The sequence below is a fragment of the Scomber scombrus genome, chromosome 3 (assembly GCF_963691925.1).
Source record: "Scomber scombrus chromosome 3, fScoSco1.1, whole genome shotgun sequence".
NCBI lineage: Eukaryota > Metazoa > Chordata > Actinopteri > Scombriformes > Scombridae > Scomber > Scomber scombrus.
Genome location: NC_084972.1, coordinates 15,751,575 through 15,765,496, shown reverse-complemented (window position 1 = coordinate 15,765,496; position 13,922 = coordinate 15,751,575). Strand labels below are relative to the sequence as shown.

Genomic DNA, 13,922 nt, shown 5'->3' with positions numbered 1-13,922 from the left:
GAGTCCAGGTGCTGCTGGCAGGAGTCAAATGGAGAAGAGGGGGAAGTGACAAGAGGAGTGGAGAGCTGGAGAAGAGGAAAGATTGCAGGCAACAAGGCTGTTCAGGCTGTAAAGCTGTCACACTCTGACCATTAGGAAGACAGTGTGATCGAGAGGCTAGTAACACATAGTTATTTGTATGCATGTGTGTGTGTGAGAGAGATGGGTGGAGCGGGATGAAATAAATTAAAATAACTGCAAATAATAATAATTTAAAAAATAATAATTGTATACTTGCTTGCAAATGAGGTTGGACTGTGGTAGCAGCTTTGTCTAATTGCAGATTTTATGCAAATCCAGTTCAACAGAAGTTCAGTAGTGATATTCCAGTAAAACACAACCACAGCATGAGTTATGGACACACAACTGTAATGTTTGTTCAGCTTAACGGCACAAACTGAGCCTTTGTGCTTATTTATGACATCATAGGAAAGTAATTTTGTGTCAATTTAGATTTTTGTTTGTGATTGACAAGTTGAGTCTCTGTGTGTATCTGTATGTGTGTTTGTGCACTGTGCACAATAATGATACTCCCCCCAGGCCTGGGCTATATATGTGTGTTTCCTCTCTCAGGAGGATAAAATGCTTTATATTACACATCTAGCGGGCAGCTCAGTTGAGATATAAAGCCCATTTTATATCAATGAATGTAATATTTACTCAAGGAAAGGGGGCAATAAGACTAAAAGAGAAGAACAAGATGGGAAAATGAAATGTAGAATAATCTTCATTTGAAAAAGTGATACTGGTCACTTCCTTTATACAAATGATCAACAGATTTCTTGCACAGTCTTTATAAAATATAGCACCAACATAATTTTGTGACTATTTCCACTTAATCCTCCAGGGGACAGAACAATTGATGGATTTTGTGGTAATTTAAAATGCAGCCAAAATTGTGGACAGTCATTTTTCTAGAATAGCACTCTGCTGCTGAGAGGCTTTAGATGTCAGCTGGAAATACACTCACCTGCAATCTCTTCAATGCAGTCAGCATGCATGTCAAGCAGTACGCTGCCATTGATGATGCAACTACGCAGCTCAAACAGACTGTGGAGAGAGAGAGTAGCAACGTAGGGCTTACTCCATCTCTCTCCACCATCCTCCACATCTTCCTCAAACTTCAGCCACCTGCGAAGTAAAAAAAGACAAGAGATCAGCGATCAGCTCAGTTTATGCATTTAAAAAAGATACTTCCCATCCCACACACAAATCAACTTAACATCTTTCTCATTGTGGTTTACACCACTTCCTCCCAGGAAAGTTTTTGACACGTTAACATGAATGAGCTCACAGCACTGGAGCATTTCCCCTTGAGTAAACTGACCAAAAATGATCTTGTAAGCTTTAAATGTAACTAACACTCAAACATTTCTCTTCGTAACAGCACAGCTGTAGAGCTGCTGGGCTGTCAGAGGCTTTACTGCCACGCTTTGTTGCCAACAGCTCCCAGAGGAAATCCTGACCTGGCTGTTTCTTTCCACTCAGCATCCTTGCCATCCTTCACACAGATCTCATCCAGCTCAGTGAACAGCTCGTGGGACACATGTTCAGCATCCTCCTCTGTGCCCAGAATGAACTGGACCCGCTGGGACGGCGTATCTGATGAAGTGAGAGGATGTGAGTGAGGACTGAGAGGTGAGCTGTGGTTCTCAAAAGACTTTCACAAACAGACACAACACCACATTCTTTGTCAAGACATGCCTTTTAAATTAATACTCAGTCAGTTTCAAAAAGACAAAACCAGAGCCATAACTACCTAAACACATGCACACACACACACACACACACACACACACACACACACACACACACACACACACACACACACACACACACACACACACACACACACACACACACACACGTAACATGCTGAGTACTTCCTGCTCTTTGTTAGCTAATTAGTGGGTTTGTCAATTTTAGCCCAGAGGGTTGTGTGTCTGTATCTTTGTGTGCGTGTGTGAGTATTGATAGTTTTTGTTTAATGACTACCACCTCCTCTGTATGTTTGACACTAAGCTATGACCAAATACAATAAATACTTTGCCTCTATCTCTTTGAAACTGAAACTAAAAGACACTGTCAGCAAGTAATAGTTTATGACGAGGTTTGTGTTTGTATTTGTATGTGTGGTACCATGAGTGGATGTGGTCGTCTCAGTTGCCTCGCTTTGTTGTGTTGCGATGCTTCCAGCCCTTCTGTCTTTCTTGCGGTGTCGAGAGCCGTGGGCCTTGTGGTGACGGTGGCTCTGCCTGGGCATCCGTACACCCACAAACAAAGTCCTGTGACCTGAAGAAGAAAGACAAGAGAAGTGATTTTACTTTTTTCACTGAGTAATGGCTTTATACACTTATTTTGTGACAGGCAAACATTTAAAACTATTTTGCTATATCATCACTAATCTCTAATTGTTCACCAAAAATTCAATTTAAATATCAGTGTTTTAGTTGCAACCAGATTTTATTTGGCAAAACACAGTTCGACAGAGCATTGGAAAAAACATAAAACATCATCATATTAATGCCAGTAGAGGTTCTCGGGAGTTCGGTAACTGCTCATTAGAGGGATACAATGGAGACAAAATGCTTCTGAACTAAATATGAATACTAATATAATAAAGGCAAAGTCTGCCTGATGTCTTAAGACGAGCTTTAGGCATTCTTGAAAAACGTCAAAGAAGGTGCGAGCTGACTGGTAAGAAATAAACCATGAGTGTGTTTATTCTATGGTCATTTGTAAAACATCTTTTGTGTTAAATGTTTGCCTGATCATCACACCTCTGTTAAAGGTGACATACTAATAGTACTTATTAGCCTCTATCATTGGGGTGTGGTGTTTGGGTATTCTGTAACTACATACACAAGTACATTTTGGTTTGGCCAGACAGACAACAGAAAGAGAAAATACAATAAAACAGAATAGAGCAGCAGAGTGTACTGCTAATCGGCAAAGCAGAGTTAAATAGGGTTCACTGTCTCTCAGCTCAGAAGGCTGAAGAAAGACTGAAAGTGAAAGCTATTAAACAGAGGGTTAGATGTTAACCTGAAGCTCCATGGGGAGAATCAACACTCTTCCTGTCCCACATTAGTTTCAACCGCTGCCAACGTCATTAGTGCTTTCAGTGTTGAATGCAACATGCTGTGATAACAAGAGACTGAAGGCACATGACACTGACAATGATAGAGTTTAATTTGAATATCAGAGCAGAGACTACTAAAATGAAATGTTGTATATTGTAACATAAGTTTTGAGAAGAGTCTGAGTCAGTTTGATACGTGTGTGTCTGTGTGTGTATGTGTGCATAACAAATATATTTTGGGCTGCAATGAGAATACAAAGCTACTGAGCTACAGCTGAGAGGTCCATCTCTGGACATATTATTATGCCTTCCCAAGCCTACTAAGGATATGGAGGTTTCATTATTAATCAAACAACACAACACAACAACTTAAATTGTAAACTATATGCAAGTGCACCCACGCACACAAGCACAATATGAGTATGAAAAAAATTAATGAATCATACAGAAAACTATGCTCCACCACACTGTACAGTCTCATAAAATATTTACAACATAAGTGATCTCAGGAGATCAGCTGAAGGCTGAGTGAGGTCAGATCACCTGTAGCCATTTCAACTATGCAGTATACTACTGCTACCTCTTGTAGTTCCATTGTTTTAGATATTACTTTGTTAAATGCTCCACCGCATTTCAGAGGGAAAATAAAAAGCTTTTTGCTTAACTTCCTCTAGGCTATCTGATGAACACACCAATGTCTTTCATGCAAAATATCTATTAAGCTAATAAAATATGATTCATGATTAGAGTTTGATGAGATGCAAACTGTGAGGGTTGTTAGTAACACATAGTGCTAAGTGGGTGCAAGGAGTACTACTTACCACCACACTTAACAAGTTGTTACTAAACCACTGTTAGCATAACAAAATAAAAATATGGACAATGTTGTTCACACTGAAAACAAACAAACAGTAGAGTTCTGCTACTGAGATGTAGACATAAAGACAGCTCTGTTTGCTGGTAATTGATGAAAAGGACACAAACCCTAATGTAGTTATGAGGTAAATCAACACTAACTCAGTTTCTTCTGCACAATGGTTTGAAAACATGCCTCTCTTCTGGCCACTCCCGAATCAGTGATATAACAGCAGAACTTTTCTATCAGCTGTTAATGGCAAAACACCTGCTGCTACATCCGTGATGGAGTGCACTCAGCTGTGCAGCATGGTGGAATGTTTAAGGCCTTGGAGAGCAGTACAAAGAGCAGATTACACCTTTAAAGTTGACAATAATGACCAGGAAAATAAATGTGTCCCTCCAGTTTAAACCCTATTGTTTTCTCTGTGTGACATTGACATACTCTGCAATTAACAATAACATTTGCACCACAAAATACAACTTAAATGTAAGGTGAATGGCTTAGGGGAGCATGCGCAAAGAACAAAAAAGAGAAAAGTACTTTATGCAATAATACAACAATAATATGATGTAGCAAAAAGGACACATTCTTCACCAATGAAAATTCAAGTCTATAGAAATGTTTTGATACAATATATTTATAGCCATACAAAAATGTATGCCATCAGAATCATTTGAAAAAATCACATTAATGCTCTACATGTAGGGTTTGACTATTCAACCTGTGCAGGTGACTCACCTTCAAGTTCCTCCTTCTCATAGTGGATGTTTAGCACTGAGCTGGTCCCTCCCTGGTCGACTACCACCTCCTCATCAGGCCTCTGATGGAAACGCAGACACACAAAACACACGTGTGAGTATAATGTTACTGTTCCTATGAGTGAAATTCAGTGCAGATAATGTGTAATATATGTAGATAATACTTCTGTTTCCAGTAGCCATATTGTGCTCATGGAAAAGTACAACTTTGTAAAACAAGGTCAGTCTCTGAAAGTAATCCTAAAAGGTCATCATGTGCAGAAGTGTCCTGTTAAAGACAGGCGAGTGACACTGTAATAGAGCCACTAATTGGCAAAACTGGCACGAGCTTTTCAAAGATGAGCATCAAATTCCAGACAGTCTATTCTCAGACTGTCTGGCAGAGACACACAGGGACGGACAGGCACGCATGCATACACACATCCATATAAGCACACGCACAAACACATGCCAGAGGTACACAGTATGAGAATGAGTCATTTGGAGAATGTGCTAGGCTCTACTAACCAGGGGAAATAAAAATCCAATCAAATTAGCAGAGTGGCACATCCATCAGTGCGCTGCTGGTAGCCGACTGCCGCAGGATGCTGTGTTGTTGCTGTATTTTACTATCCCAGTAACAAGGTATTCTCATAAAATGTTGCTTTCTCACATGTAATGGTGTCCCTGTATCTTGCCTATGATAATTATACCACTGCAGAGTAGTAATCTAGTTTGGCTCTAGAGTTACTGTGCTGCTGCAGTGTCTCTATGTACAGCAAATGTCTTAATTCCTCTGCTACCAGTAAATCTTTAATTTTCTAATCGGTAGTAACCTCCCACATGCTGTTTAAGACTGTTTAAGAGTGTGTGAGTGAGTACCACTGCACCAAAGTATAAATCAGTTCTGGCGTAAAGGGACATTTTGATTAAGCTGGATAATAGACACACTCCTGAATGTAAATGCAGCTAGATGCTTCCTTTCTATGTTTGAATATACTGTATGTAAGAATTTTCAATGCTGGCTATAACTGCTGCCAATAAAATCAATAGTAACAATCTATAAATAAATACAGATAGTTCATTGGTCCCACATGGCTGCCAACAGTAATATACAGATGTATTTGATTAACTGTACACACACACACACACACACACACACACACACACACACACACACATACACACACACACACACACACACACACACACACACACACACAATGGTTTTTTCAATGCAGCACTCTACATAAGTTTCCTCCCACTCTAAAAACATACATGATCTGTATGTACTGGATGTGCTTTTTCAGTGTGTAAGAGTGGTTGATGCCGAATTTGGCTGGAACTGATAATTGAACTTAAGATCAAAATGTTTGGCGAAACTGACACCCAGTCTTTAAATGTGATAAATGACTCACAGTGTTAACCTTAGCAAAATAAATAAATGTGAAAATATTTATTAATAAATGAATAGAAACACAGTATCATACAATTGAGAAACAATACAGTTAATGAGTATATTAGTGGAGTAGAGTTATTGTTCAACAATAAAAGTCAAATAGTTAACTAATGTTATTGTCAACAGTGTGAAAATTTGGCTGACCTCTGAACACAGAAGACCTAAAATAGATGACACATGATTTCAAAGAATAAGTTTAACATGTAGAGGGGCAACAGCTGTACCGTTTATTTGTGTAAAAAGGCATAAAGATGCATCAGGTCCTACACATTTACACATAATTTTGGTAAAGTTTCCACATTACTTGACCATGTTATAATATTGTAATATTATTTCCATGATTAATGGAGGAAACAAGAAAATGATACCAAAGAATATGATGAAGACTGATTATTTGAACTAAGCAACTAACTCCAAAATATACTTCACAAACAAACACACAATTTACTGACTGAAACGCACTTTATTTCATTTAGTTAGTTTATGATAGTTTATGCATAAGCTGCAAATAAGCATAAGCACTGCACTTGTGCATGCAAGGTATACAGTATGTGTGTGCTTGCCTGGGTGCTTTTCTACAGAATGTGTAGGAAAGAAAATATGTCTCCCATTTAGAGTAAGAACAAAGTGGCCCTGGCAGTAAATATGAAGAAAACTAATATCACAAGACAGACAGAAAAACACCAACAAATATATGTAGAGCAGAATTAGACAGATACCCACTGAAAATTAACATTCAAAAGAGAGCAATCAAATTTTCCAGCTGCCTAGACACCCTCCACCCTCAAGAGCTGAGTCCATAAAAAGAGTCCCCTATGTCAGTTAACGCTGAGACTAATTGCCCCCTTTCAGAAACACTCCGGCCAGTCTCACAAAACACTGCTTTTTAAACACCAATCAGAGTAAACCAGATTAAAAATACAATGGAAAGAAACCTACCTGGAACATTGGAAAGAAGAGACTAAAAGCAAAAGTAGATTAAAATTTTATCTGGTCGTAAAGTCAGAGATATAAAAACAGAGACAGATCCTAACCAAGTACAGGCTCAGTGACCACAAACTAGTCATCAAAATTGGATGTGCATAAAATGGCAAAGAAAAGAAAACAGAATATGTGGTCATTGTTGGACAGGTGAGGCTGAGACAGAGGAGCACTTTCTCCTACAGTGTAAAATATTCAATAAAATAAGAAACATATACTTTAACAAGTTCAACTCTTAATCTCAGGTTTTAAAGCACTTAATGACCTCTCTAATTAAAAATAGGAGACAGGGTATATCTTAATTCCCCAATGTGTACAATCTGATATAGTATATTGTTTTGTACTGTATCAAATAGATTTTGATGCTGTGGTAACATTGTTCTCAAAACGTTCATGCCAGTAAAGTCCATTAAATTGAACTGAACTGAACTGAACTGGTAAACCGTGAAGATTTACAGTCTCTGTCATGCAGTGGTTCACTGTTATTGGTCAGTCTAAATTGCAACGTGTCGCGAATGCAAAATGCATTGCTTCACAGACTGCTAAATGATGGCCACAGAGGCAAAAATAATTGCAATTTCTCTTCCTAAAGTGTAACTGGAAAGAAGAGAAGAGAAAGAAGAGAGTTTGTATAAGAGGACTGGAAATGAAAATGTCTTGGTCCGTGAGAGCAGTAGGTAAGAGCAGGATCCTCATTTATTCTGGAGGAAAACGTTAAACTCTCTCCTATTAGAAATATAAAACGACATGTCCTGTTAATGAAAGTGATTGGTCCCCTCATTAAAAACTAAATTCGCTTTAAGGCACCCTGTATGTGTGTAGGATTGTGTGTATTGGGATTGTGTGTATGGAGCAAGAGCAAGCAGTGATTTATCTAAATTCTCCTGGGGTTTGACTGATAAAACACCACACGCAGTATATTGACTAAAAAATCCCTTTTTTTAATCATCTTGGTTTCCGCCTGCAGTTATGACATGAGATAAATGGGTAGTTGGTGCTGTGTGTGTGCCTCTCTCTTTTGGGGCCTGTATTTACATGCACACTTAAGTCCTCAGCTGTTTTTTATATCTTCTGTCTTATTGCATTAGCTGCTCGATGCTTCTAAAAACTAAATGATATTAACACAAGCCTGAAAAGAAAAAACAAATTAACATGTGGTACAGACGGATACATTTCTTACCTGATCAAAATTCCAGCCACTTTGATATCAACTCAGATAGTCATTTACAATTCACATAATTGTTGAAAACAGCTTTGGGATCCAAAGACATCCATTGAATTCACAGGTGCGGGTGGCTTGGCGCTGGCTTTCTGCCTCTTTCCATAGCCGTTAGTCTCCATTATATCAGTGCTAAGGGATTTCTTTCTCTTTCCATGACTGAACATTTCTTTGTCCCAAGACAATTCTGTCCTTTTGCAGGATAAGGCCTCTTAATTAGGAGGTCATGCTGGGACCAACCACTGAATGTGACTCAGGCTTTTATAATTATGTTTATACAGGGGGTGTAAGTGTTGTGACAGAAAATAGGTTATGAAATGGGCTTGTGCATACTGTCCAAGTGCTTTTAAGCAAATCATTGAACCAGCACTTAGTCTAGTAGAAGTGCTCATTGGTTAACAGTCAGTACAATGGTAAAGTGATGTGAAGATAAATGATGCTGTGTAGTATAAACCTTAATCTTTGTAAATAATAAAATAAATATATTAAACATGCCCAGTTAAAATACCTAGTTTCTCCTTTCTTTTTATATTTTTATAATAATAGTTTAAATAGTTTAAATACAATGACTATAATAATGACTCTTGGAATTTCCCATGGAATCTTTCATTTCTGACGGGGGGGTTTTTGTACGCAAAACCTTAACGTTTCACAATTAAAAGAAGTACAAAATTGTCCTTGACTCTCTCACTCTCAGGAGTCTAAGGATTTCTAATATATATTTTTTAAAAACTACACAAAAATAGCCTAATTTGAAGTAATGCAGCCTTTACTGCATGAGGCCTAACTATGTACACAAACAGATGTTTGAGGATCATAGAAATGTGCAATGAGAACAATATATCCTTAATTAATAACTTAAAATACATACAGCTGACAAATATACTGTAGATTTTTAAATAATTGTAGGAAAACAGCCACATTTATGCTTTCATTACAGATGAGAATATCCATGACAAACTGTACAGACCAAAATGGAGCACCCAAGTCATTTCTGCAAACTTGCCCACAAACATGTGTATTCATTGAGTAAACTGTTACTCTTAAAAACATTTGGTTTAGGATTGCAGAAGTGTCATAGTTTTGATAGTATACATTTTACCTCAAATTATGTAATTAGTGCATCTGAGCATGGTGCAGTGAATGCAGGTTAATTTCCTCATGTTACCTGTTCACTCCCAGATACTAAAAACTACATCTTTAGTCATGTCTCACCTAAAATATTTAGTTACAGAGGTGGCTAGGTCTCAAGGTGTATTTTCAACAGCACAGATGCTACTTAATGATCATAGAAATATCATAAGAACATATAGTAATACTACAGGCAGCGGTATGTCTCTATGATGTTTCGCTCTTCCACAATAATACATTGCTATTTGATCATAAGGGTGAGAGTATATAGGCCACAATATAGTACAATATGAATATTAATAGTATATAGTTTAGACAATATTATGGTTCAAAGACAAAATTGACAGAAGGGCGGGACTGAGAGAAAAAAGCAACCATTACAAATCCATCTGCCACTTCAGCACCACGGACAGCGTCATCGTTTTATCAATACATAGCACAGTTAGGCTACTGATATTACAGAGCCATGGTGGGGGCCATAGATTATAACTTGCACAAACCTCTCTCTCTCTCTCTCTCTCTCTCTCTCTCTCACACACACACACACACACACACACACACACACACACACACACACACACACACACACACACACACACACACACACACACACACACACACACACACACACAGTGTTATCAGTCAGAGCAGCTGTGGATGGTGAATTAGGGCTTCTGTGCGGTGTGTGGGCTTGGGCTCAGCCTTCAGGCTCCATTAGTACTGGAGCTTTACCAAACATACATATGGACGCCACAATGAGGGCATGGAGGAGAGAGAGAGAGAGAGAGAGAGAGAGAGAGAGAGAGAGAGAGAGAGAGAGAGAGAGAGAGAGAGAGAGAGGAGAGAGAGAGAGGGGGGGGGGGGGTTAACATAAAAGCTCTGTGTCCTAGAAAGAACGGTAGACCATTAGTTTGGATCCATTTGGTGCACACACACACACACACACACACAAACAATAAAGAGGGGAAATCATTCTCCTGGGGCTCATTCGATAACTACAGAGTGGGTGAAATTGTGTTTCAGAGAGCAGGGTACATGACATGAATGAAACAAAAACATTTCTTCTTTTAGATCGTCTTTTGCGATAACATTTCTGGAAATCATGAGTATGATGTTCCTTCTCCTGCATGAGTCCAATCAAGATATAAAATAGTCTGTTTGTTTTCATCCCCGTCGCAGTTCACTGGTGCTCTTAAGGAGCACCTTCCTAATGGCAAATGCATGCAGCTATGTGTTTTTTCAACAGGTTAATGGTTTCTTGTCATTCACAACTCACCTCCCTTGTGTCACATTAGGTGCTACAGCTAATTAAAAGCTCACATGGCACTTGAAGTTTTTCTTGCTTTCTGTGTGGGAGAGGGCGAGCACATCTGCGACCCTCTGAGCATGCACATGTGCATTATTTTCGACTGACAGGGCAGATAATTTGTGTTTCACTGCCTGCTTCTATCGCCTGGCAACCACCCCTTTTCTTTACTCTTGTCCTCTAGCTTGGTATCAGTCACAGTGCTGGGGAGGATTTATGACTCAAAAATAATTTTTCACACAGATTACTGCCTCCCCAACATAGAAGCTGTCCACAGCTAGCAACAAAATGGCTGTCTGTCCTTGAGTTTATGTCCTTTACAAGCATATCAATGGAGCTATCTTGTGGCTAGATATAAAAAGAGAGGCACATGATAGTCCAAAGTAAAAATGCCTAAGGATACTGTCATGTGAATATGCAAACGCAAAAAACAAACATCACAATTTAGGAGTATTGTATTCTTATAAACACACAGCTCTTTGATACTTTGCTGTAGTTAAGATTTGCAGCCCAAAAGATTCAGTCTGGCCCTCTAAAATGTTCCAACATGATTATCAAAAACATTCTCAACCTGGTTTAGTAAAAATAAGCACCTTAATGAATCCTTCAATGTGATGCATTCGTGGCCCTCTAACAAATTCAGAAGATGAAGACTTTAGGCCCCCTTATATAGTTTCTCAGCATGTAAAAGCCAAAAATAGAGGGATGCTATCACTCGCCTACGTTTGATAACTAAACAAATACAAGATGTTTTTTCTGGCAGGGCAGATTGTCCCAGAAAGATGTTAGATTCCCAGAGCAGAATAGAACAGTGCAGTCGTGCAAAGTGTCCTACTTATGATGCTGATAAACCTCCCTTTGATGCTGACAGTCATTGTACACACACACACACACGTTCCTGCATTGGATCTAATTTGTTAACTGCAACCAAAGTATTACTGACCAATCATATGTTACACACTTATGCTATTGCTTTATGATCTCAAAATTGATGTTGCTTTGTATTTTTCCCTTTTTTACTGCAATAAACCTTCATTTGTGTCACTTGAGCGAATGACTCTACTACCCAGGAAACCCATCAAAGATGTGTTGTTAGTGTGTGGCTAGAGTAGTTTCGTCATTCTTAGGATTCTTGGCAGCAACTTTAAACAATATCAAAAAGTATTATCAAAGTGCATCAAAGTGAAACATATTGAACTGGTTGTCATTCTAAATAAATAGAGCAGCAATGATTTGTTTCCCAGTCTCCTCACTGAGGGGGACAATCAATGTGCTGCCAAAATGCCCTTACTCTCCATCAGGACTGTGAGGGTGCAGTGGCCAGAGTCAAAGTCAGAGGGATGAGGTCTGCTAGCAACTATGAAGAGGCTTGAGACCTGGGGGGGATAACTGACAAGACATATCAGAGACACTGAGCAAAGCAGACTCATTCTCCAAACAGCAACAGCCTGGCAAGTTGTACATCTTGCCACTGTTGTTGGGGCACATTTTCATTCTGTACGAACAAGACATAACTATATAAAGAGTGTAGAGAACAGCCCCGCAAGACAGTGAATGGTAAATTCATAAAAATGCATCCATAATTCCGCAGCACAGTGTAGGCTTCTTCTCAACTGAGTCTTTAGGGATTTCTGTCACTACTGACTCAACTTGCAGCTACTGTACAATGACATCTTTCCTGAAAACGAAACACTTGTTGAGTATTTCTATTGAGAGAACTTCCATTAATCCTCTTCATTGTGTTTCTCTGAAGTCTTCTATTTTTATGTGCCCACCCCCAACACCATCCCCCCTTCCTGTTTCTAAACTGACTGCTCTCTCCCTCCCCTCTCAGAAGCACCCTTAACTGACAGCAGGGACACAGATCCTGACTCGGACAACTGGGCCTGTCACTTCCATACTGGGCTTTGTGTCTGAGAGGCAGGGTTGACACTGGGGTGCCTCAGCCACAGGCTACAACTGCCCCTTCATGGCATTGTACCATCACTACAATCTGCTACATAGACACATGTGACAGTACTTCACTCAGAGGTAAGGTAAACATGAATGGATGAAATAATGTAACAATGAAAAAGTGAGACAGGAAAGGAGAGAGCTGTAGGAGAAAGGATGAGAGGGCGGCTGTTTTGACTGCCTCAGCCCACAAGTCACATAAGTCATACACACCTTGTTCAATGCCACATACACAATTCTGCCTCTCCACAGCCTTCGCTCTGTAATTGTTTTTCTAGAAAGATTAAAGCAGCTTTGGTTGGTTTTATGGGTGAAATATGCAGTATAATAAAAACTGCAGAGGTGCAATATCAAATTTTGAAACCCAAGGCTTTGCAAAACATTTATCAATATGAGACAATAAGAAGTTAAAATTAAAGCTGCGAGCAGCGTTGGGCGGGACCTCGCCCAATTGCGCACGTCGGGCCGCGGCGAAGTGGAAAGATTTCCGTCAGGTGCATTTAGACGCATTCAGACCCGGGAATTTATTGGACACTGCAATAAGTAGAAACACGTTACACACACTCTCTCTCTCTCTCTCTCTCTCTCTGCCTCTGTCCGTCTGTGTAGACATTTAGACTGAACAACTGAAATGAACTGCCACTTTGATGAGTCAAACAGTCACTTATTTCCAGTGAGACCTGTAGATATGTTTCTAGTTCATGCTCATGTCATTCGTGTTTGATCTAGACTTTGACAGCCATGTCAGTGAAATAGTTGACAGACTGCACACATATCTAAAATCATAATAATACAGTCAATAAACTTGAACAAGAATCAGAAAACTTCCTTATCAGGTATCATGACAAGTTTTCTCCACTGGGTGGCACACTAAGACCACAAATGAACCTGGCTGAGCCAGCTGCATACACACACACACAGTCGTTGCCATGGTAGTTAACGACTGCAGAGCATGACAACAGAGCATGCACAGACAGAATGGAGATTCGGGATTGAATGGGAGAGGAACAGGGTGCACATGTGGGGCCGCAGATCAAATAGTATAAAATATAGCCAGACCGAATAAAACATCTATAGATGAGACTTGTGGCTACATTTTGACGTTTGAATGAAGTCTATAGCTGAAAGTATGCAGGAATAATATATATATTTTGAA

General features: G+C 39.3%; 1 protein-coding gene across 1 annotated transcript in view; it reads right to left on the bottom strand.

Moving 5' to 3' along the window:
* slc4a8 (solute carrier family 4 member 8) overlaps positions 1-13,922 on the bottom strand; it is a 40,501-nt gene that overhangs the window by 20,905 nt on the left and 5,674 nt on the right. Inside the window, exons 2-5 of the mRNA XM_062443115.1 lie at positions 4,719-4,800; positions 2,179-2,331; positions 1,506-1,641; positions 1,010-1,170 (exon numbers count right to left, since the gene is read on the bottom strand). Coding sequence (XP_062299099.1) covers positions 1,010-1,170; positions 1,506-1,641; positions 2,179-2,331; positions 4,719-4,800 — 532 coding nt within the window. The remainder of the gene's footprint in view (positions 1-1,009; positions 1,171-1,505; positions 1,642-2,178; positions 2,332-4,718; positions 4,801-13,922) is intronic.